Genomic DNA, 26,382 nt, shown 5'->3' on the forward strand with positions numbered 1-26,382 from the left:
CTGACAAATCAACAATGGGGGAAAAATACTCACCCACTATTCTAGGTGCAGAGGGAAAGGAAGGAGTTCATTACTCTAAGCTGCACACTGAAAGCTGAGTGTGACCCACCATATATTGTGATGCAATTTCAGCAAAACCCTACCACATAGATTAGGTTTTTGAAGGATCTTGTTGCTAGATATAAATTCCATTTGTAAAATATAGAATGTAAAAATCTGAAATACTTTCATTCAAAGCCTTATGTTATGTCTTAGTTGTAAAAGTAATCTTAATTTGCCCCTACAATTCCTGTAATGGAAGAAGTCTCATTTTCCAGCAGCTCCCTGGCCCACTTGCAACTGAATACACCATATCTCATACCATCCCCAGTTATCCATAAATCCCACCTTTTTGGAGCTCAGGGGACTAAAAAGAGAAAGGGGAAGTAGCACGCTAGAAACATGACCTCTGGCCACCCTTTCCCAGACTGATTTCCTCAAGGTGTGTTTGGACTGCAACACAACAGCCATCATAACTTGAAAGTATGTGAGGACACCAGATTGGAGAAGGTTGATCCAATCCAATGACTGGAGGTAATATAAGTTATAACACTGCTGGTTTCTTAAGTCCTACAGAAATACAGCTTGGATACCTGCTGTTTCTCACAGCTTCGTTAAGCAACTGACAAGTGAAATTAATGTTTTTGGCCAATTACTTTAAGGGCTTCAAAAGTCATGGGACAGCTGTGAAACATCTAAGAATCAGGTCAATTGTTACGTATTTGCAGCTATTTGAGAAAGATATGAAGAGCAGAACGGAAAAATTAACCTGAGCTATTCAGTGTGAGTAACAGAATGTTACTCTAAGAGGCATATTTGGAAAAAGAAACAATCTATGGTAATTAATTAAAGAGCATAGTGTGTGGTTGCATATTCTTACAATGCAACATGCTCAAATTAACATGGGCTCATTTACGTCCAAGAACAGACAGATAGCACCCCATCATTCAGCATTAACATTGCTACTGTCTATGTCTACTGTGGCAAATATAATTTATTGGCAGCCTTGGTTTCTAATTGCTTCTGCACATAGGTAAGAAATGATGCTTAGAATCATTAGTATAGTCCAAGAAAACTTAAGAAAAAGTCATAAGAAAAAGGTGGGATAAAAATATAAAAAACAGTCTTAGAGCACTAGCATAAACAGTAGGATATTCCTTACTGAGGCTGGGATCTAGCAATTCATGAAAATGAGGGTAGGCTTGCAAAATTGGAACTTGGAGATTTAATGCACAATCCTACGCTGCTAGAAGGCCAAAGGAATATTTGGAGATTCTGTCCAAAGTTGGAGCTGGGACTCTGAATTCAGAGTGCCCTCCCTTTACATGGTTCTTTCAGCATGGTTCTTTCAGCATGGTTATTTCAGCAACAACTGCACCTCCAAAATCACTCCTGGAAGAAAGCAGGAAGCTCCACTGGGTTACTAGGAATCTTGGCAGTGCGAAAACCCCTTCTTCTTGCTAGCAAGAGTAAAACATTTAGATTGTCAAAAGTGTTGTAGAAGGCAGGAAAAGCACCAAGCCAAATTTTGTCCCCATGCTCCTTTTGACTTCCATTGGATCATCCAAGTTTGGAGGGTTATGGGCAGCCACAGGGGATGGCACTGCCCTGTGATATACAACTGAGAGATTTGCGGGAAGAAGGAAAGGCAGAAGAGACCTGTTTTCCCACTACCCAGAATAACAGAAATGGAGGATAGCTTTAAGCAGGTTTTAATGTACAAAGCTGTTGGATCTGTCCCTAAGTCCATGGCCTCCATGATTATGGAAGGAGGGTATTTCACATGAAACATTGGCTACATGTAAATAAATAAATCCTATGCAAAACATCATCTGTGCTACTCATTTGTTGTTCACAGGCAAATAGATCCTTAAATGTATTTAATCGTTCTGCTTCTTTGGGGAGGTCGTGAACATTGCTTCTTTGTGGTGATCCTTCACACAGTGCAATCTATATTGGTTCCTGTAATTGCAGCGGGGAATGTCCACATCACCAACAATCTCACAGTTCTAGATTTACTTATTCCAGAGAGTCAGCCAGACACAATCTGTCATGATTTCAAAGATTTCAGCAGTGGAAGTTTTGGTGGTTTCTATGTCAGGGCTTCAGCATCTGAACCAGCCTTCATCTTTTCAGTGGACCTCCCTTTCAACTAAGTATGTGCAGGGTCATATCTCTAGCACACCCTGCTCCTCAAGTTACACAGCATTGCTGAAAATCTTCATCCTAGCCACAGTGATGTATGACTGACATTGCCAGCTGTAATCTTTGTGGGAATTTATTTATGAACAAGTGAAGGGAACAAAGTGCATAGAGAAGCTACAGCTCTGCCCTAGCAGCCTATCCATAAAAATATATACTTTTCAACTAACAACAAAATGGTTTTCCTAAACAGATATTACCAGGCAGCACTGCTACTCTGCCAGTTCTGGAGATACAGAGCAGGATTTTGCCCTTCACACCACTTAAATCCAATCATGACAACTGTTATGGCCCATAAATGATTGTTAGTGATTGCTGCATTTGGGAAGAAGAAATGGCTCAGCATGAAATTCTGTTTGAAGACTCATTTCAGAGTGCATCAAGATGGCATCGCCTCATATTTCTATTTGTGCAATTTTGTGCTAAAAAGATACCTGGAGGAATGGGACAGAGATGGGAATGGTACAAGGCACATGGTGTGATATGTGCATATTATATAAGTAAAAATAAAATTACCACTTCAGTTGTGTCCAATGAATTTCCTATGATGCTGCTTGGACTAAAGGAGATAAGCAAAATTAATCCAAGGCATTACATTTGATCATGTGATATTCTTGCCCAAACTTCTCCTTCCTGAAGAATCTTAAGAGAGGGCACAACAGCTTTGAGAAGCCTACAGTTCTATTATAGGGCTTATTTTTCCTCTTCCTTAAAACATTGGCACAACAGAAAAAGGTGTTGTCTAATATTCTGAGGACTGAATCCAAAAAGTTAAATTATTGCCCAGGAAATTCCTATTTTGTCCAGAAGGAATTGATGCAAGCTGCGGCACAGTGAAAAAAGGGGAACAATGAATAGAACCAAAATAAGAATGCCTTTATGTATATGATGCAGCTACATTTTAATACTGTATACAGTTCCAATTGTCCAATCTCAGAAAGACATTTCCAGCACTATAAAAAGAACAGGAAAGAACAACAAAAAATGAACAGGGGGTTGAAGACCTTCTCTGTGAAAAAAGCTAAAGAATTTGGGCCATTTTATTGAAAAAATAATAAAGACTATAGAAAAAGATGATAGACCCTTGCAATATCATCATCATCATCATCATCTTCTCATTTCTATACTGCCTCATAGCCTAAACTGTCTGGGTGGTTTACAACAAGGTATAAAGCAAAACAATAATGAAAGGTATGAAAAGAGAGAGATAAATATTTTCAGATATTCAGCAAATGTATTACACACAATGTGTACTTAAGGTGGAATGCAGTGTCACAAAATATAGCAATGGCCACTAATTTTAGACTGCTTAAGAATTAACTTCACAGATGACAGGACTACCTTTAGTTCAACAGGTTTTGGATACAATAAATCCATGTTCAGTGGCAATATATGAGGAATAACAAGATGCTGGAGATAAGCCATGGGAGATGGTGTTGCCTTTGTACTTCCCAGAGGCACCTACTGATTAGGTGGCCCTACAGATGGGGTGTAGCTAGGTTCTTAAGAACCACTATTGTATAATCATTGTTTCTTTGCTATGATGGGTCAGCTGCACACCTCCGCTTTCCTTCACAGTCCTTGCCCACCTCACCCTGTGTGTCCAAGCTGATGTAACTAATTACTATTGTCAGATAGGCTTCATGAGCCAAAGCTGTATGTCCTCATCTCTTCTTCCCACAATGTCAACCCACACTACTTACAGAAAGGCTCCAAGATATGATTCCCATTACTTCCTGCTACATCCTGGCCTACAACCTGCAAAGCACATCTTCCTCTACACTCAGTCCAATGTTGTAGTCAGCGAACTCCTTTGATTTCACCCTTATTTTAGCTTACAGTGGAGATTAGTCTGTGGTGATTCAAGACAGAATAAGTCACCCTCAAAATAGTATGAAGCTCCTCCTTTGCTATCTGGGAGACCACTAAAGTGAAAACTTCCTGTTTTAGATGATACATGCTGGGATTTGAAAACAAAATTAAGCTGGATTAGGTAAACTTGTGTATGTGGTGATTTAGCAGAAAGGGTGTGCACTTGTAAAGTTATTTCCTGAAGGTAAGAGCAACAGATTTTGAGGGACAGAGACATGCCTGTGACATGTCTGCAATTCCATCTAATTTTCATCAAGGAAAGTGAAAGCAAGCTTCAAACTGAACATTATTTTCCTTCATGAGGCACACAGGAACCTTGGGAAATAGTAAATACTGTACAAGTGGCGCTGGGGATTGGGTTAAATATACACACATGGCTGCTTGGAACATGTACAAGACTCTCAACCTCATTCTCCCTGGAGTTAAAAAAATAGAGGATGTAGACACAGACCTCCATTTTAAAGTGTGGTCTGGCCATACAGTCACTACCTTGCTCAAAGACATTAAATAAAGTATGTGAGGAGCTACACACCTTGAGAAAAGCAAATTAAACCTGGATACAAAGCATTTCCTGCTCCATGCATTTATTTAAATTTCTGTTTGGGAAGAAGTATTGTTTTTGCACAATGCTGGTAGGAAGAACTCTGCAGGTACCATTTTCAGCTAGTTTTACATCATAGTATTGGTTCAGGAAGTTGTGGCTAAAGTAAAAAAACCCTGTCAAATCTTGTTATCTGCAGGGGAGCTGACAGTTCAGGGCCTCTGCTAATGAAGACAATTAGGTGAAACCATTTATACCAGACAACATTTGGAAGCTATAAATGGAGACATCTGGAGAGAAGGAAATAGAGAAACACGTCTTAAATCCCTAGATGAACTTCAGAAAATAAATGTGTTCTTTTTCCTGAATGGAGGAAAGGGTTCTGTGTAACTTGCAAGACCACACAGTATACTGTAAGGACTTGTTGGTCCTAATGGAAACTGCTATTCAAGAAGATGCTTTACTGGAAGATCGGGATTTTGATGCTCAAAAATAACAAAAGCTACTGAAGGCTCTGGCTGAGGTCATATGCATCAGCAGAAAGAATATGAAGCTTTTTCTTTATGTTTCCAAGAGAAAATTTAATATCTTTATTTTACAGAAGGAAAACTTGAGGTCAAGAATTAACATATTTGGAAAGGCAATTCAGGGAGTCCATTAATGGAGTAAAATCAGGATTCTTTGTAGCCAAGATCCAAGATTTCAAGAGCCAAGACTAAATGCTGCCTTCCAATGCACATTTGAACCCTTCAAATGCGCAGTGACACACCTTAATTTAAATCAAATGCCACAATGTCTAGCTCCTCACTTATTAAGAACCTTCTTATGTACCATGATTACATAGCTGTCCCAGGCCATTTGAACTACCCTTCTTGTTCACTCTCTTTGCTCCCGCATCATGCTGAAAATCAGATGAAAACTCCATCCACCTCCATAATTGTTTCTTGATGCCTCTTTGCCTTCAAAACGCTCTTGCCTGTCTTTCGTCATCCTTTGCATTTCTGCCTTCTCTACAGTATTCCTGAATCCCCTACTTCCTGCCTAATGCTTTTTTTACATCCCTTCTCATGCTGACAGCCTTCCTGCAGCCACCAAGTCTCAAGAGCTCCCCATTTTTTAATTTCCTGAATACCTGGATTCATTTCCCACTCAGCTTCCCAGTTCTTAGCCTCCTTCCTTGGTTCTACCTTCCTGACAATAGCACTTACCCTCTGATGTAACTGTTTTTAACCTGGCAAGCTAGATTTTTACACAGAAACACTTTTGAAATCAAAATCTACAAAATTAACTCTTGAGTAGGAAATAGAATGCAAACCATATTTCTAAGAAAACATAATACATGTGCAATATTTGTGACAACAGCTTGGATCCAGACTTAAATCAAATTACAGCGGGCCCAACTTAAATCAAAAGTACTTGAGTTGATCATGATAGTCATGATTATTAAATTAATTCCCATCACTTTCAATGTGACCCACTTTAAGCATGAGTAAGTTTTAACCAAATTGATCAAACATACTGATTGCATGCTATTCCCTTCACATAAGTACTTCATATCTGGATTGAAGTGTCCAAAAGGGCCAATTCCTGCTATAAATTTGCATGTTGAATTCCAATATAAAGCAACTTAAATAAGATTTCAGATATATTTATATGTTACAAGTTCATCAAGTTTCAAAAAGCTTCATTCAAACCATCTACTGTGGTGGAGGGCAAGCTGATTTACCACTGAAATCTACATGGGAATTTTTTGGCATCATATATTGGAATTTGCAAGGTGATTTCATTGTTTAGATAAAAGCTACAATTTTCAAATAACTAGTAAAAAATGTAGCTAGGCAAACACCCTGTTGGGCATCAGCTTCTTCAGGTCCACAAACATCACTGGACCTTAAGTTAGATGTACATCAGTTCTACACCAATGTACAACCAACCTACAAAATCCAAAAAGGAACCTGGAAGGGTGAAAAATGCAATTAGTCTTACTGTGTTTGCAGTGGCAACACTGGATTGGGGGAATCCCATGACATGATCTTTCCTACTCTATGGAATCAAAGGACCTTGTAATATAACCCCTCTTTCTGCTGCTTTTGAGCAGAAGGAAAGGAAACCAAAGTGACCACATAAAAATACCTAACAAACAGCAATAAAAATCCTTGAAGGAAGAGGTGGAAATTGCCCACTAGGTGTGCTTCAGGAAATGTACATTTTTGGAATCAATGTCATTTTCACATATCATTCCACTAGCCTTTTATAGTCAGTGTGGATGGGGAAAAATGAAGCTGCCATTTTGCTAATATCAGTTTGAACTAGCTAAAACCATGTTAATAACCAATATCAACTCCCTCAATTACAACACTGGAAGCATATATTATGCTTTTTAAAAATTCTGGTCATGTGATACATATGGTACTATTGTGCTGTGCGATATATATATATATATATATATATATATATATATATATATTACAGCACACAATCCATTAGGAATTGCTTCTCTGTCAAGATTCTGATCTCCTTTGAGTCAATCTATAGCAGCTGCATGTTGTTTAAAATACTCTTATCGACTATTCTATAATTTACTTCCTTTGAATAGCCTATGTGCTGTAATGCTTGATCAAAGAAATAAACTCTTGCTTTAACAACCCTAAAGTAAAGTGCATGGAGATAACACACACACACACACACACACACACACACAGCTCTATAAAATGTAATTATAGTTGTCTATAGATTGCACAGGATGATGTAAATAAGTGGGTTTGAAACTTTTTATAATGCGTGCATATCCAATACATCAAAGATTTTTACTCTTAATGCCACCATCTATTGCAAATACATTAAATTATTTAAAATAAAGTTGAGTTGACTTCTTTCACTGGTACATTTACTAGATCATTAATTGCTGAGCATAAAAAAGAAGATCCAGATTGATCTGCTAAGACAATAAAGCATCTGCAAAATGCCACTTCAAATCATTATTTTACATTTAAACAGTATTAAACAACTAATATGCAAGCACTGATAATAATGCACAAGTGCATATTATGAACATAATTCACAGTTGGTCATTGGCTTCATGATTAAACATCTACACATAAAACAAATGTAATTTTTCATGACTATCTATTTGGTAACTTGTGCTAATTTCATTTGCACTTTAGGAAAACCATGTCATATACATTTAGAAACCTCTAAGGCAAGTAGAGTCCAATCAATAACAACTACTTAATACATGAAGTATGGATGCAAATTATATAAAGCACAAATAAATAATTAAGATTTGTTTACTGTAAGAAAGGGAAAAGTCAGCATATTTTGAAGTTTAACCAAGTTTTGCTGAAAAGGAGGGGGTGGGTATCCACATAATGCTAAGGAAATTCAAGAGCAAATTATTTACAGTTATTCATTCAGGAAAACTATGGAAGAGTCTACCTTTAAAGAAGAAAAGTGAAGTGCTCTTCCACTTCCTAGGTACATTAAATATGAACTGTGCTAAGGCAATTACTAGAGCCCCCATTTTAAGAGCCATTTTAAGAGTTGCATGCCAAAACATCTGCAAGGTCTCAAGGTTTTCCTCCATCATACTAGGAGAGCCATTCCTGATGTATCCCAAAAATAAGCCACGTTCTAAATCTTACTGAACTAATAACCACTCTTGTTTCAACCAAGAATTGCTGTTATTGAAATTTTAAAGACCCTTAAATTTAAATTTAAAAATTTAAAATTTAAAAATCTTTGCCAAATAAGCTAAAGCTGATACTCTCTCTTCTTCCTCACTGAATAATCCAATCTTTCAATTTTAGAGAAAACTACAGACAGTATTGTATCTGCACGAAATTTTTGCTAATCATATTTAGTGTTAAATCTTTAGCAAAGCAGAAATTTCTAAAACAGAGAGAGAGGCGGAGACTGTTCATGGCAGGATTGCTAAAATAGATTACCGGAATGTATTCTACATAGGACTGCCCTTGAAGATAATGCACATGCTTCAACTTATGCAGATTATGTAGCCAGACTAATAACTGTGACCAGTCAGTCTGAACATGTAACAGGTTTTCTGGTTTGCTTGCATTGGCTGTCTATATGCTTCCAAGTCTGATTCAATGTGTTGCTTTTAACCTATAAAGCCCCACAATATTTGATGGAACGTATCTCCTAACCACAGTGTACTGAGACACTATGCTCCACATCTTCAAAAGAGACTAGCTTGGTAGAAACAGGGATGGAAATCTTCTTTGTAATAGTTCCCACATTATGGAATTACCTCTCCAATGAACCCACCTGCCACCAACTTTACTATCTTTTTAGTGGTAAGACCACCCTCTCTTCCCAGGCATTTACAAACTCCAATTAGCAATGCCAGGGGAGGCATTGCCATCTGTTTTGCTTGTTTAGCAGGTCTAATGGTATGGACTGCCTTTAGTTATGTTGCTGTTAAAATGTGGTTTACGTTTTAATGTAATTTATGTTTTTACTATTCTAGATTTATATTTTATTATATTTATTGCATTTATCCACTGTTGTTTATTGCCCAGAGAGCTGGCTATTGGACAATACAGAAACAAAATAAAGAATATTAATAATAATCTGCAATTTTGTTCTTGAGATCAGAGTATATATCATAAATAAAAAATATATTTCCAGAAATTGTCCTAAGACACCTATGATTAATAGAAATGAGTTTCTGATGATTAGTGCAAGAAAGGAACCAGGATTTGCTTTTATCACGTATAAAAGGAATATCTTAATGATAAAAACGAAAAACAAATTTGTTAATTAAAAATCATCTCAGTAACACAGCAATAAGTATCTAGGTTGGAAACAGTTGCACAGGGTTGTGTGGCCTATTTTTCCATGCAAGCAGTAAAGACACAATATGGGAATTCAGCCTTGGTAATTACTAATACACCACACAGACACAATCATACCCTGTTTACTGCATAAAGAGGTCACTTGTGGTCTGTCTCCATCACAAAAAAGCAGTTTCGGGGAGGGGGGTATAACATGCAATAAGACAAATTTCCTTATAAGAAGGAAAGAGACCAAAAGAGTTAATGCGCATGGTTACAAGGACTCTGATTCTTCTTGGATGATTTAAGTCCTCTCTCATCAATTATTGTCCTTTGTCTTCAGAGTCTTATCATCATTACAGGAACTGAACATAACAATACACAAGCCAAAATAAGCTTATGAACTCTACTGATACTTCCATACACCCAACTGGTATATTTGCCAAGATTACTTTAAATTAGAAAGAAGCCCAAAAACAAAAGCTTTGGCACAACTCTTTGAATCCTACCAGGGGTGGTAACAGTAGCAGTAAAATAATAATAGCAAAGTTTATGCATAACTCTGAACATAAATCCTTTCCAATCCTGTTTCCAAACCTTGCGTTATTTTATCAATATCTATTGCATACTCCATATTATATAGCATCAATATATTAATTTTGTGTTATCAGAATGAAAATAAATCAACTAAAACATTTCCATACTGAAAACATTTTCATGCATATATTTTCCAAAGTTTGGAGTCTTCTAGGAAGTGTGTGGAGGGTATGAAATTGTCTCAATAAAGCACAGAGATGCTATACTACTGGGATACCTAATGTTTCCTCAAAATTAAAGGAATCTATTTTAGTGCAGAGAGACACCATACAGAGAGAAGAAAATCTCTGTCCTTCCTTTCTTGCTACTTCATAAATAGATTTCTTGGTTCCAGTGCTTTGAATTTTGCACAAGAAATCCTCATTTGAAACAGTGTATGATTAGCAAAGTATAACAACAGTTTTAAAACTCAGAAGAAATGTCAGTTCTTTTACTTGGTTGAATAATGAAGATAGGGCCTAAACGGGTCTACAGTCAGCAGTTATTAATTTTATAAAATTTTAGGTTGGATCTTCATTGGACACAACCACCAGTATGCATCTCAGAAGTGTGTGTGTGTGTGGGGGGGGCAGTTTTAAAAACCCTGTGCAAAGGGGCAGAACGGCTGGAGGGAAACAGAGGAAGGCTTTAGGAAAAGCCAGCTATTTTTGACAGCAAGTTGGCTTCTCTGAAACAAAGCCTTGTCTTTCATAAAATGTTTACGACTTTGAGAAAAAAAATATATCCTTGGGCTAAAATGTTTATTGGCACCTAGGAGTCTGAAGAGAGCAAGTGAGGCCTGTGGGTTTTTTCTTTTTTCTTTTTTTTTTCTCTTTTGGAGGGCACTTTATCATCGGCTGCATTCTCAAAGGGATCTCTGAATGAATAGAGCTGGATTACTCAGCCTTCCAGTCCACGCCCATTCCTCTCCATTTTCCTTGGCAAGACTGAGAGCCAAGCTATTTTTAGTTAGGTGGTTTTCTATTTTTAGGCAACTACCAGTTAGAGACATTTGTTAGGAAAAAATGTAAAAAAAAGAAGCAGTACAAAAGGGGGAAGGGGAACGAAGCTTCCTTTCTCATATTGTAAGGAAGCAAGCAAGCTTTTCAACCTGTAACTCTAGGCATTTCAGCTGCTTCCAATCTTGGAAAAAGAAAAGAAAATCCAAAAGTTCAAGGATTTAAAAATAAACCTAGCCTCTGGCAAGTCGACCAAAACACAACAAGCTGTTACTATGTGAAACAGTGACTATGAAAACAAAGAATCTTATCCAATGACTAGATTAGGAGGGGAGATGGCGGGGTGGGGGAGCTAGGAACAAAACAGTAGAGCTATTAGGTTATAAGAATGTTACACAGACATGTAAGATTTTTCCAACTTCTGAGCCAGATATCTTATGCCTTGAAGAAGAAACACTTATCTGTGAAGCAGAAGGAACAGTGCATAGAACTGATTCAAGACCTCATTTTTCTGTTAAATGGGAACTGTGAATCAATTTTAAAGTACTCACTACTCTCCCCCCACCCCACTGATCTTCTCACTCTGGTCTCATGGGATTTTTGCAGAAACAACATCCAGGAAACAAGAATTGGTTTATAAGGATGGAAAAGACAGAAAATTAAAAGGGGAGCTGCCAAATACAAAGATTCTGCTTGCTTAAACTAGCTTCCCCCCACACTAAAATTAGGACAGCCTACCTGGCTACTTAGCACTTATTTTTGCTTTTTCTCCAGTTAATAGCAAAGTTCTCTGCCCAGTCCACATTTGTTTTTTCCAGTCGTGATTTCATAACTGGTTTACCAGACTTTCCCATTTTTAAAGCAAATCAACTGCCTAAGGGTGTTTCTGCTTTGCCCTGAAGTTTACCAGTAAGCTTCAAACAGAATAACCAAGGTGGCTTATCCTAATTGTGAGACTAGCCTAAAGATAACAAATTACAATCCAGAGAAAATTAAATGCATTTAACTTTTCCGGCAACTGGATCCAAATTACATTTTCTTGTGATAGTATGGCACACTTCCAATGCCCTTCTGTACAAATATGAGAATTCAAACCAGTTTGTCCTCTCGAATCAACAATGTGAAAACTGCAGTTGTATACTAGCACACAGTCTCCTGGATTAATGACTAAATATGTTCCAGTAAAAATAGTAATTAGACCTCAGATTCACATTGACTTGAACAAATGCTTAACAAAAGCAGGGGTTCTCAGAGCCCCCTTGAGAGAGCTGAAAATGACTGAGGCCCATCACTTACAAAATGGTATTTCAAGATACCAAGAAACCTATTGCAAAATAGTGGCAAATAGAAATGGAGTTTGCGATTATTAGTTGGCAATTACTGAAATACTAATTAATACCTAGTCCCCTTTTGGGAATTGCAAATTTTTTTGCCACAGCTATTTCCTTGTGGCAGGGAATTCCACAGTTTGGCTTTCCTTCCTTTCTTCAAAGTTTCCTTTCATAGTTTGGCACAAACTCCAGCACTGGAGGTATCATGTCTCAGTTTCCCCATTGTAGGATGAATCTGCTAATCCAGAAGCTCTTAGAAGAAGAGACCTTATTTTATTTTACATTGCTTTCCTAACCCTAACCACCATATTTCTCTTAAAGCCTTGGTTCAGACAACATGATGATCCACAGTAAAGAGTTGAGTATGGATTGAATGCAGGTTTATTTATTTATTGGATTTATATCCCACTTTTTGTTACAATGAAATCATAGTAGATTACATTATTCTCCTCCAGCTGCTCTCAATCTTATCTGCACAACAGCAACCCTGTGAGATGGGGTGGGTCTGTGACTGGCCCAAATTCACCCAATTGATTCCATGGCTGAGCCGGAACTAGAATCCAGATCACTTGACTCCCTGGGCTGCCACTGAAGCATGGGTTGTCATTATGTCCGAACCCAACCATGCTAACAAACCATGGTTTATTAACCACAAGCAAACAACAGTTCATAAGCCATCAAATTATGGTTCTTCTCATTGTTTGTGGTTAACAACCATGGTTTGTTAGTGTGGCTGGGTTCAGACAGCATGATAACCTACACGTCAGTGATAACCCATGTTTCAGTAACATCTACACTCCAATCTATACTCAAGCTTCATCCCAGCTGTTGTGTGTTTATCTTTCATTATATTTTCACATGGAACATATACTATATGCCCAATCACAAATTCTTACATGCAGTGTTTATATTCACTTCCTCCTGTAACAGTTTCATTCTATTATTTCAATCCTCCTTATTGCCAGTTTAAAAAATATATATTATTATAAATGTCAGCTTTGCTCTCTTACCATTTACTACACCTGCCTATGCAGCAATGGCACAGGCCAGTCAAGCAAAGGGGCACAAGGCTGTCTGCAACACTGAGACACAAACAGCTGGGCCTCACTGGTGGATCCCAGCACACCATTTAAGAAACACTGTTCTGAAGCATTTATTTGGAAGCAAGACCAATTGGAGCAGGATTCTAAAGTGAAAGTGAAATGAACCCTTCTGTCTGCAAATGCCTGTTTGGTTAAAGTAAATGCTGGGCTGAGATCCACAGATAGAAGGCAGAAGTTGCCAAGCTCCCCCGATTGTCCTCTGTAAGGGTCCTCTCTGCAAAGCCATTTGCCTTTCCAAATCTGCATACTGCCAGGTCTGAAGTCCTACTCATAGGAGGCCAACATTTAAAATGTGTCATTGTTTGTAGGGGAGAGAAAAAGTGGCCACCGAAGATCATTCCTGCATGTATCCCACTTAGCCCACATTTTCACAACAAGGGCAACACGGGATAGGGAACCACATGTTTCCCCTGGCTTTCACCCCAAGAGCTAAAGTGCATCAGCTTTCCCCAACCCCCAGATGTTTGTACATGTCCTCCAGATGTTTGTGCTATAATCCCTGACTGTTGGACATTCTGGATGGGATGAAAGGGAGTTATATATGGCAATCTGGAGAAGGATCACCTGATTGAGAAAGGCTGAAACTTATGTTACTTCAGAAACCCAGCACTAGCAGCACTGTCTTTTTTTGATCAAAAGTGAAGGAGATCCAATCTGGATTGGCTCTCTAGTGTGAAGGTAATAGCTTTTAACCTGTCCTGTTGTCTAGATCTGACTTACAGCCCCACAGCTGCTATTTGTATTGTCAAAAAAGATTCCCAAAAGCAATCTGTTTAAATCTAAGAATTTGGAGCCAATTACATCTGAAGTATCAGAGGTGACTCTCAGAAAAGATTTCACATGAGGGATCAATTGACTGAATGCTGCCCTATATGAAAACAGGTTAGTGTTAAAAGACTACACAGCAGAGACAAGTCTTCTTGTGTAGAAGATCCTTTTCCTGCACCCGTAGTGAGGGGCTATGAGTGTCAGATGCAAATAACTCTGTGAAATGTAGTTTTCCAAACTGATGCCTTTCTTTTTTTTTCCTTTCAAGTTGCTGCTGCAACCAGAATATCAGTAGTGTGTTAAGTGGGATGAAAGAAAAAGTCTAGAAGATCAACAGATTTGGGACAGGGTGGGTGGAATATGGGATAGAAGAAAAATTGTTCTATAATTTAGATTATAATTAAACAGTCTACACATTACTGTTTCATTTGATTCAACTTGTCAAAAGTAGAATCCCATCACCCATTTAATTTAAATTAGCTCTGTATTGCTTTCAGTGATTCGTTCAGTTTATTTCAGAATATAATTATGTTATTTCTGTCTAAAACTTATTGTTCTGGATTGCTTTCACAAGCAATGCTTAAAACATTTTTTTGCATTTCCTCTTCTATTAATTGTAATATAAAACCTATACTTGTATAAATTAGGTTCTTTTCCATTATTAAATCGTGTCAATATTCTCAATTCATATGTTCCAGAGAGCACATAATTTAATACTAACATTTGCAATGTCACCACCAACTTGGATCACTTTAACAGCAGATGGTACAAATTCATGAAGATAAAGCTATTAAGGGCTACCGAGTCATGATTGTTATAAACTACACCCAAGATAAGGGGTAGGATCCCTCTGGATACTAGGCACTGTGTCATGCCCTATTTCTGACCTTCCCACAAGCATCTGTTTGGCTACCATGGCAAGCTGGATGCTGGACTTTGGACTTTGGTCAGGCCCAGCAAGGTGGAGATGTGAAAATGACATTAAGGCTGTAAGCAGCTTTTTCTGCATGACCCCTGAAACTGACATAGTGAGGTAAACCAGTACCTGGAACTCTGTGCATCTCACCGTGTGGGGAAGATGCGGCAGTTCCATTTCTGATGCAATAGAGCAGCATGGAAACAGGCCGTAAGAAGCACTTGCATTTAATGTTCCCCTTACATTTCTGTCATGTTAAAGACCACAAAGGTTCACAACTTGAAATAGGGAGAGGTGCTTATTTACTATGGATATACAGATAAGAGACTTAATTGATATGAAAAGGCTTTCAGAATCTAATTAACCTCTCAGCTAGTCATTAGCTCTGTGACCTTTAGAAATAATTGACAGAGGGAACTTTTTTCCCCCTTCATCTCATTCAGAATCTCCTACCAGGTAACTAATCTTAGGTATGTTATAGGATCCACTGAAGAAAAACTTGATACAATAATATGCAATATTGTATGTCAATCAGAAAAATGGGATCGTGTCATTTCTTTCCAACATAGCATGACAATGTGTGCAAAGGGCCACATCCCTATCCTAAATTGCAACTAGAGTTTTTATCATATCCAGCCTTTCATAACAATGAAACAGTAAGTATTGTTTAATTTTCAGGAGCCTGCACTATCCCATATAGAAGCTTTCCTGGAAGCTCATTCCTATTAACACTACATTGCTTGTTGTACTAAAACTCTGTTTAGGTTTGCAACAAGTGTTAGGAAATGTATTACCCAATGTGCAAAGCAAACAAATCTCTGAATAAAAGCTCCACTGTAAACTGGCTTTGGTTTCATATTCTTGGTAGGAAAGAAATGGCTTCTTTACCCACTGCCAAAAGTCACCTCTAAAAAAACTTGCTTTGCCTACACATTATATACACAGGCATTTTCTCATGATAGTTACATTGGTGGCAATCGTGAAGACCTATACACAACCAAGCACTCTTATTTCCAGAAGTTACACCTACTGAAATTAGTGGGAGTTCGAGGTTGTGGGTGCATCCTCCTAAAAGGCGTTAACTGGCAGATGAGTTATACAACACATTGTGGGTGACTGCATAAATAACCAGTGCCTGTGATCACTCAACTTTCCTTTAACCACTGATGATAATGATTACCATAGCACCATTTCAGAATAAGAGTTACAGTTCTACTAAGGCAGTCAGTCCTTGGAAGTGTATACATGCGAAAAGAAGGAGAAGGAGGGCACTACGGGTATTATTCATGAAGTACTATTTTGGGGATCACGCATACTGGGTTCCATCCAGATGAAATTAGTCATGCTTTAAGATCCCCCGAATTTCTTATGAATCATTGGTTTATTAGAGCACGTCATTATATAATGATTGTGAAGTTCTTAGAATGCTCAACAAGTGAACAGAGCAGGGAGAATCCAGAGATACAAACCGTTCTCATTGCCTTTTGCAGTTGCTGTAGTTTCACCAAACTGAAAATGAATCTCTCCTTCTCTCACAGTGATCAACAGAACCAATTGTTCTGTGAGCAAGAAATGAAAAAGGAGCAGCATGCCATCATCTCCACCTCTTTAAATATTTTACTCTTTTAATGACTTTACTTTTTCTTATTAAACATACTGGATTAGGCCAAAGGCCTGTCTAGTCCAGCTTTTTCCTCGCAGCTCACCAGCTGCCTGTGGGAGGCTCAAAAGTAGGACATGACTGTAGCAGAACCCTCCCAGTCATGTTCCTTGGCAACTGGCATATCCAGGCACACTGCAGCTGATAGGAGAGATAATGCATAGCCATCATGACTAATAGCAATTGAGAGCCTTAGCCTTCATTGAGCTTATGTAAGCCATTCTGAGAGCCTTGTTGCCTGAATAATGGGAGAGAAAATGCTTTAAATAAATAAATAAACTGCAGCCACTGCAGTATTTTTTCTGCAGCAAATACAATATTATGAGTGGTGATTCTACATTTGGACTAGGTACATTTTTTGCCCTGCATAACTAACGAGAAAGAAGGACATGCTGAACGCCACGTAGAAGTTAATTAAAAAGCAAGACTTACTTTCAGGTAAGTATGCATAGATTCTGGGTGCTTTCATCAGTCATTAAAAAGAACATATGAGATTAAAAAGAACTGTCCTACACACTACGTATCTGTTATGATTTAGATAAGCTGTTCTCAAACCCCCTGTCTTCAGCGAACATTTTCTACACTGTGAAGGAACTTCAGTGTATTTGTCAAAGAACCTTTGCATGCATTCTAGTCATTCCATGGCCTATCCCGGAGCACACAGGATGCTGGTCAGGTCTAGCATGACTCTCAGTAGAACAGTCCACTGAACTGTCTCCTTCCAGATATGTTGAACTACAAGCCACATTATCCACAGATAACACAGAAAATGGCCATGTTGTCAGGAATGATGGGAGCTGTAGGACAACATACCTGTAGGAAACTGTTGAGAAAGGCTGTGCTATAACCTTGTGTGAACTAGGAATGTCCTGGCCTAGTATACAACCAAAACTACCCTGTGGTGCAAGTAGGCACGAAGGCTGGCAGTGAGTGCTATTTCCTTCAATTAAATTAGTTCGCCATTACTCCACTTCTCATTGATAAAACTCTAATCAGCTTCCAACAGTGTTTCTCAAGGGCAGTTTGAAAACGCATGCTGTGTCCACAAGCTCTCTCTTCTAATGCATCTTAATTCAAGATTTCTGGGGTTTATTAAACCACAGTTCCCATGTATATCCAAACTGGGAAACCAGGGTTTAATCTCTGTTAACTAAACAGGACATAAAACCAAGATCTGATCTGACTACAGCCACAGGGAACTGCTTCAGAATCTGTTTAATAGCCATTATGTTATGCTACTGGAGTTGTAAAATCTCTGAACCTTGCTGAAAGTGTCTGGGTTCTAGCTTTTTCTTAGATCCTTCAGGAAAAGCACTAAAATATCAGGCGGGACAGAGCAAAGACAATAATTATTTTCTCATGTCTTTACAGCATTTGCTGTCTCCATCATCTCATTTTCATCAAGCTCCACCTTGAGCTACTGGGCATCATCAAACGTGGGAGAGATAATCTATATTTGTTGCAAGGTTTGGCTGTTTCTGCCTCCCTTGGCACACCTCGACCTTAGGGACCTTCAACAAGTCAGTTGCTGCTAGTTTGGGCATGTGTGAAGGTCTTGGTGCTGGGACATTTTGATGCCTGAAGCAAAGAACAAGCTAGTGCCTCCCCGTTCTGAGCTCAGGAGCTGACTGGACTGGCAGTTGATGGCATCCTTCATCACATCTGAGGCTAGTTCAGGGAGTTCAATACCAGTCATGTGGTGCACACTGTTCTGTCCTCGTACATAGAACTCCTGGGAAACTCAAGAAAAGCTCAGGGAATTGCTATTGCCATGGAGGGGCTCTTTCCTGGCTCTGGTGAGAGTAAGGGCTGCTGGAAGTGCCTTGTGCATGCAATTTTACCCCTTACCCTTTTCTGTGATTTTCATGTGACCAAAGTAGGTCTTTTAACATATTCAGTGAAGTATTTAAAGATGTATAACACCCATATTACTGACACTGGATATGGTAGTCTGTTAATTTTTGCATTTATTTACATTTTTATATCTTTTAAGTATTTAATATGTCATAATTGGCTAGTTGTTTCTTTTGTGAACCTCTTTCAGCACCATGTGGAAAATGCAGCATCCAAATATATTGACTATTCTGCTTGAACGAACAGGTCCCACTCCTTTTCCACAATGAATTCCATCCCTTTTTCATCCTACTAAGCTCTGGTCTGAACATAATAATCACCCCTCAAGGTTCGGGGTGGGATGGGAGCTGGAAACTCCTTATACTATGTCCCAGGGTGTCTTTCTGGGATAGTAAATTCCTTCTAAGGAAGCTGTAAAATCATTGAGAAGACTAAGCCCCTGAAAAGGAAACAACCTAACAAATAGAAATAGAAAAGAGAATGGTTGTATAATGCATATCCAGATCAGAAGTGGAAATCAGATGAGGATTTAAGTAATGGTAGTTGCAGGAAGGTAAGAAGTAGATGTGAGTTGCAGATCTCTCTCACAACTGTGCAATCTGGAGAAAAGGGAGAAGAAACTAACCGAATAAGCAGGTCCAGCAAGGTCCGTGTGTGAGGAAGAGAGAAAGGGCAAGAAAGAGTGCAGGGGGAGAGGAAGGGAGAATTTCTGAGAGGCGAGTGCAGACTCCAGAAGGATGAGAAATGAAAGGTTTGAATGAAGTAGGAAACCTGAACTGAAAAGTAGCAATCATGGACTCAACTCAAAAGAAGAGTGGGCTGGTGAGGACAGAAAAGGGGGAACCATTGTGAGACCAGCAAAAAAGTAAAAGATTGATGGCATAGATATAACAAAAAGGGTGAGCGATAGAGTCTGGGGGAAAAAGAGAAATGTGATTTATGTGAAGAAAGAGACAATGGAAATGCAGAATCAGAATGACAGATGTACAGGAGCTGGAAAAGATTTGCAAAACTCTTTGTGTAACAAGGAATGGGAATCATGGAGGTGGGTGAAATAGGGAAGAAAACACCCACAAGACATCAAAATGCTACAACTGAACAAAAGCTTTAATGTGCATTAGAACTACAGCTGGTGAGAATGTATGTGACACAAAAGATGCAACAATGAAACCTTATAGAATAACGTATTATCTTGATTAAAAGATCAGTTTCTGTCATACTAGATGTTACACCTTCATGAACTCCCAGAGCAAATTCATTTCATAGCTAAAACTTTAAAAAGCTGCCCATTGCCAATCTATTTTTGTCTTTTCAAACTAGGGCAGCACAAAGGTTCCAAACATATCTTTTTCTCCATTATTAAGTGGGAGTTACGCTTCTGTCTTAATAGTTTCAATATTCCATATTATTGTTTAAAAGGTTGAAAAGTTAATCTGCAATGATTATTTTTGCTTTATTGTTCATGATTTTGCTTTATTGTTCAATGCAATTTGCTATGCATTGCTGAGATCATCCAATCAGATAAGCAAATAGTATTGAGATAAATGTCACTGCAAGCATTACCAAAATAAATAAATAAAATGATTTATAAGATATATCACCCTAATGGTGTTCTTCTCTGATATTTGATTAAAAAGTGCTGTGTGTGATTAAGTTCACATAAAGATGAGTAATAAACACAAATTAACTGCAATAAAATGTTATATGTAATGTAAGTTAGAATATGTTGTCTGGTCTTGAGAAGGGACCAACACATCACTTATGCCTAACTCCTGTGTGCAGTTTCCATGTTGATTATAACAGACTATCCCAGAATATAACTGATTCATAAAACAGTCAAGTTGAAAGGGGCCACTAAGGCCCACACTGTGCTCAATGCAAGCCTCCAGATTAAATCATCCATAACAGATGGCTGTCTGGTTGCATCTTGAATGCTTCCAGTGTGGGAGAGCCCATGACCTCCCCAGGTTATTGGTTCTATTGTCATAGCATTATAACAGTCAGGAAGTTTTTCCTGATCTTCAACCGGAATTTGGCTTCCTCTAACTTGAGGCTCTTATTCCACGTCTTGAAGTCTGGGATCACTGAGAAGAGATCCAGGTCCTCCTTTGTGTGACAACCTTTCTAGTACTTGAGGAATGCTATCATATCTTCCCTCAGTCTTTGCTACTCCAATATGTCCAATTCTTTCAGTCTATTATACGGCTTTGTTTCCAATCCCGTGATCATCCTTGATGCCCTCCTCTGAATGTATTCCAGTTTGTCTAAATCTTTCTTAAGCTGTGGTGTCCAGAAGTGGGCACAGAACTCAAGGTTACACTTAACCACTGCTGAGTAGAGGAGACCTGGTACACCATGTGATTTGGAAGTGATACTTATATTAATGCAGCCCAAACTAACATTTGGCTTTTTTGCAGTCCCATCCCATTGCTGACTCTAACAATTGTAGAATTGATCTACAGCAATTCCAAAATCTTTCTCACTTGTACTAATATTAAACCAGGTTCCTTCATCTTGTAATTAGGCATTTGGGTTCTTTTTCCTAGGTATAGAACTTGCTATTTGCCCCTATTAAAGTTAATTCTGTTGTTTTCAGCCCAGTGTGCCAACCTATCAAGATCACCTTGAACTTTGTTTCTTTCAAGGCTGTATTCCACACAATTGTTACTGCAAATCTGATAAACATTCCCTGCACCTCCTCATCCAAATCAATAAAAATGCTGAATACCATAGGCCTAGGACTGAACTCTGTGGTAGCCAGACAATCACACTCTGGTCATACTGTTAACATGCTCAAAATTAATTAAGTTAAGGTCCAGTCCTATGCAGTTTAGACAAGAGGAAAGGCTTATAATTTCAAGTGTTTTCAAGTCTAAACTTGCATAGGAATACCCCCTAAGTTGACTGGAAACATCATTTTAGAAATAAACAAAATAAAAATTCGTAAGTTGATCAGCATAGATCCTCCCAGTCATTTGTATTACAGTGAACAGTGCTAAAGGAAATTTAACAAGGAATCTGGTGTCATTGTGTGGTAAAATGGTCATTTGAATGGGTCTGTTAACCAAACAAGCCAAGGATGAATGTGAATTTATTTATAGCTATTTTCCCAACTTTCTGTTACTCGTACCACAATCATACAGCAAAAACAGCAATGACAAAAACTTACAGTATCAATATCGTAGTTTTTGGACCACAGTTTCAGTCAGTTCTGGTTGCCTTTAAACTATGTGATTTTGGCAGGGTAGGGTTTTCTTTTTAGCATTTCAATAATATATTTAAAAGACAACAATTCTTTACTTTGAATCAAGACACGAAAACCAGCTACTTTCTATGTGTGAAACTGCCTGCCTCCTCAGCTTTTGTTTTCTTGCTTCATTGTACTGGCAACACTGGTGCTAATTATCAAGTAAAACAATATAATTACACTGAAGATTCTTCTGCTTTTTTTGGCTAATGTAAAGATTCTCTTTTCCTCCCTGAACACCCACACACACTGCAAAACTATTTCCTCTGACCCTGAAACAGTGCTGTATCCGGAATGACCTCTGTACTCCAAACTTGGGTCTGAATGTAGAAAATCACATCCTTTCAAGTCAGTAAACTATTTTAGCAACTAGCAACCATATGGGAACAAACAATATGTATGGAATTTTGTTTCTCTTTTGTGTAATTATTACTTAACCATTTAAATATTCTAAGATGATTGCCACTGTGTTCCAACAGCTACAGCTCTTTTGATAGAAAGCGTCCGAAACACTGGTTGACACAAATCTATAAACAGCCACAATTGTGTGCATAATGTACATACACACACACATTCCTTACTGCACACAGTTTTCAAAACATAGTTTGTGATATAGATTTTGGCAGGAAGTGTTTTTGTACATCCACAGGTTCTCAGCTCTCAAAATCTGTAAGCATTCTAGCGCTTCTCACTTTTTATTTTATTTTATTTTATTTTATTTTATTATTTTATTTTATTTTTTAAAGCAATCAAAGCCCCATTATTCTTTAAGCCCAAACTTGTGAACTGTAGGGAATTAGCACCAAGAGAGACCTAACAGCAAAGCATCCCGGCTGAATGACTGTGGGATGAGAGCAGTGCTACAGCGGCAGTAGAGATGCCATGTCTGATGCTGAGGGGAGGCAAGAAGGGAAAGCAACAGCAGATGAATCTCTACATCAGCAGAATCCCATGTGCAGCAAGACTCAACAATAACAATCCCTGAAGTAATCCCATTATTATTATTAAATAATAATTATTAGCATTATTAAAGTTTTACTTCTTTCTTTCAGGGAAGGGGGCATAGATTCATTCATTCATTCACGGAGAGGGAATGCTTTTTCCAACTTGTAACATTTTTTAAGAAGTAGTAAATTTGGGTGACAATGTACAAGAAATTGGTCTATTGTAGAGTAGCTATGTGTCCTCTTTTAAAAAAGACTATCCTCTGTTTGAAGGTTGTCCAGTCCAAGTGCAGTTTTAAGACAACCATCAGAACGAAGAGCTCAGCCTCAGAGATGCCCGTCAAGAGCACATGGACAGCAGACTGAGCAAACAGTTGCACAGATCACCCGGTCCCAGTTCTCCACATCATGGTGAGATGTCCTATTTAAATTACAATTATTTCTAAATCGGCATCTACACACACACACACACACACTCATGAATTTATGCAAATCATTTTCTCTTTTGTTCTCTTTTCTGATGTGGCATTTTCTCTTCCTGGATGGCCACCCCTCAAGAAATGCTCTACAGTAAAATGAATCATAATTTCCACTAGCATCCCCCTGTGTTTGGTTGCTTGCTGTATTTGTGGCTGAACATTTTCATTTTGAAACCAAACAATACAACTAACTTTGATATTGCTAGTCAACAAAGGGTGCTGTTGGGAATGAAAGAGGCAGTTGTTCTTGGCAAGTGTTTCAGGACTAGGATGGTTGTGACTCTTTGGATGGGGATGGTGAGGCCTGGGAAATGAGGCCTGAAGACATGGAGATGGCACAGGAAGAAAAATCTGATCTCAAGGCTGCCATCTCCAGGTGTCCAGGCAGACCCAGACAACCAAAAGGGTTTGGAAGTGCCAGAAGGGGCCATGGGAGAGGAACCAGAGGAGCCTGGTTTGATCCTTGATCCCATGACACAGCTTCAGCAGAGAAAGGCGAGCCAACTAGAGGGCCTGCGTAGAGCTAGGAGGCTTGCTCATCTCCAGAGTGGGGCCGAATGCTGCTGAAAAGGAGAGTTGTCAGAAATAGTCTTTAGTTTAGGTTCAACAAACCATTTTGTGCATACTCAGAGACTCTCTTTGCTGTCTACAGCTTGCTGAACAGATATTGGAAATAAACAGCTTCTGCCAAAGAACAGTGTGGCTGACAGAGAGAAGGCTGGGGACTAGCTCCCAACAGGTGCAATCTCATGCTTTTTTCCCAACATGGTTGTCTGAAGGAGGCTGGGAGTTGCACAACATTTTTCTGTCTGAACATGTAACCTAAATGATTCACCAAACAGTCCCACAAAAGATATTTTAAAAACTACATATATGACTAGGCTATGGAAGGGAGGGGGATGCCAGGCTTGTGTAGGTTGTTAAGAAGTCCATATGAGGGCACTTAAAGCTACAGAGAAATTCTAGAAGGGCAGGGAAGGTCCAAGAGTTTTAGCACATAAGAATGTTGTTGTTGTTATTGTAATCTGCCAAGGGCACAAAAATGTCTAAATAATGGCAATGAGTTCCACTTGTGGAATATTTCCTCATTTGTTAATCAGGCCTTTAATGAAAGGAAACCCCAAAGATAAAGGTCTATTAAGAATCTCTAAGTTATAACATTAAGAATTGGCCCTCCCACACTAGAGACATTCAGAAAGAAACTGGACAACCATCTGAGTGGGATGGTGTAATGTGGTGTCCTGCAACAGCAGGGGATTGGACTCAGTGGCCCTCATGGCCCCTTCCAACTCTGCTATTCTATAACTATGATTCTATTCATATCCCACTCTCTCCAGAAGGTGACACAATATCAAAATGGTGCCTTACCAAGTCTTTCCCTACATGATTCCCCATCACCACTGCTTAAAAATAATTGTTGGGCTTTATGGTAGGTTTGCCTGCAAACTCTGAAACCTTCAAACCATATGGTACTCATGCATTCCCTACACCATCATCCTACCAGCCCCAATGGCATATCAACCAAAGCATCATTAAGTGGTATAGTTTGAGTGGTATAGTTATCACAGGGAAGGAACACAAGCATTCTTTTTTAACAGGACTGCCTTGTGCACTTCCAGTTTTAGGCCATAGCCTAAAATGCAGGAAGTCACCAAGCAGACAGGCACTTAAATTCCAGCTCCACTGAAATCAGCAGCAAAATTTCCTGATATGCTCACTGAAGTACGCATTCAACAAAATGTGTCAAGATACCTGGCCAAGGTGACTCAACTGTTTGTTTATATCTTTGGTTAAGGGACTGTCCTAAGATTACAGAATAATTTGATGGTAGCAAACAGGTAATACAAAGCATCTGGGAATCAATGTTGTTCTATTATTCTCTGCAAAGCAACAGAATATTTATTTCAAAATATCCTGATCAATATGTCAAGGTTTATGTGTGAACAACCCTATGCTTTCTGAAAATGCACCCAGCATATCCCATGCTCTGCCAGCAGATCCCTCACAAAGCAGAAGGAGCAGTGGAGGCTATCATCATTTCCGCATCATCCATTCTGTAGCTTTTTTCACTGGGTGTGCTTTTGAGAACTAGTAAATCCATGACAATGGATAAGGGCTAAAAGGATGTTGCGGATCGTTGATGCCTCTCATTCCTGCCTTCTTCCCTCTCTTTTACATCCTCTCTCAAGTTCCACGTTCTGACCTTGAGTGCACATACCACCACTGTATTTTCCTCTGCAGCTACAAGGGGTGGAGAGAAACTATTCCCATTATGATTCCTTACAAGGTTTTTCAGAGAGGGAATTTTGAAATATCAGATGATCCAGGAAAGCTCTCTCAGGGCCAATAGGACTGTTCCCTAAAGGACATTTTACTTGCAGCCAATTCCAAATTGTACTGGTTGGCAAGAAAGATGCCTTTAAATGTGAATCCCTAGATTTAAGTAGCTAACTATTTATATTGGTGCTTCATAGTGAGAAAGGTATCTCCACTAAACTGAAGTGATTTCTTTAAAGATATTCTTCAAATGGAAACAAATTCTATCTTTGTAAAGATAAAATAAGGAAAGTAACTCACTGAACTAGCAGAGCATTTATTCTGAACTGAATAATGTCACTTGAACTTAAGCAAGCACTTGCTACACAGAGATTGAAGACAGCTAGCAACTTGCAAGAGAAAGTGAAAAAAGAAAGAATTATAAGAAATGTATTCTTACCTCAACAATATCTGAATTCGTTCGACTCTCATGTGGCTCATTGTACTCTGTATACTTCAGCAACACCTTGTCCATATCAGTGCTGGCATACTGGAACAGTTTGTTGGTGCTATTGAAGATTATTAGAGCAATCTCACAGTCACACAGAACACTCAACTCATAAGCCTTCTTCATTAACCCGAATTTCCTCTTCGTAAATGTCACCTGAAAAATTAAACATAAAAGCAAAAATCAGATGCTGATCCTTTATAGACCTTTTGCTTGTCCTTGCACTTGCTTTGAAACAATCAAACTAAATATAATATGAACAAAGCATATAAATCTATTTGAGGGCCAAGTAACTAAGGAAAGACTTAAGCACAATGCTTAGGAAAGGCATAAA

At 38.6% G+C, this 26,382-nt stretch overlaps 1 protein-coding gene across 12 annotated transcripts in view; it reads right to left on the bottom strand.

Annotated features, from left to right (window-relative positions):
• MEF2C (myocyte enhancer factor 2C) overlaps positions 1-26,382 on the bottom strand; it is a 191,178-nt gene that overhangs the window by 77,718 nt on the left and 87,078 nt on the right. For all 12 annotated transcript variants that reach the window (XM_044446661.1, XM_044446662.1, XM_044446672.1 and 9 more), the window contains one exon: positions 26,001-26,204. In XM_044446661.1, coding sequence (XP_044302596.1) covers positions 26,001-26,204 — 204 coding nt within the window. The remainder of the gene's footprint in view (positions 1-26,000; positions 26,205-26,382) is intronic.

Source organism: Varanus komodoensis, unplaced genomic scaffold (genome assembly GCF_004798865.1).
Source record: "Varanus komodoensis strain SLA01 unplaced genomic scaffold, ASM479886v1 scaffold5, whole genome shotgun sequence".
NCBI lineage: Eukaryota > Metazoa > Chordata > Lepidosauria > Squamata > Varanidae > Varanus > Varanus komodoensis.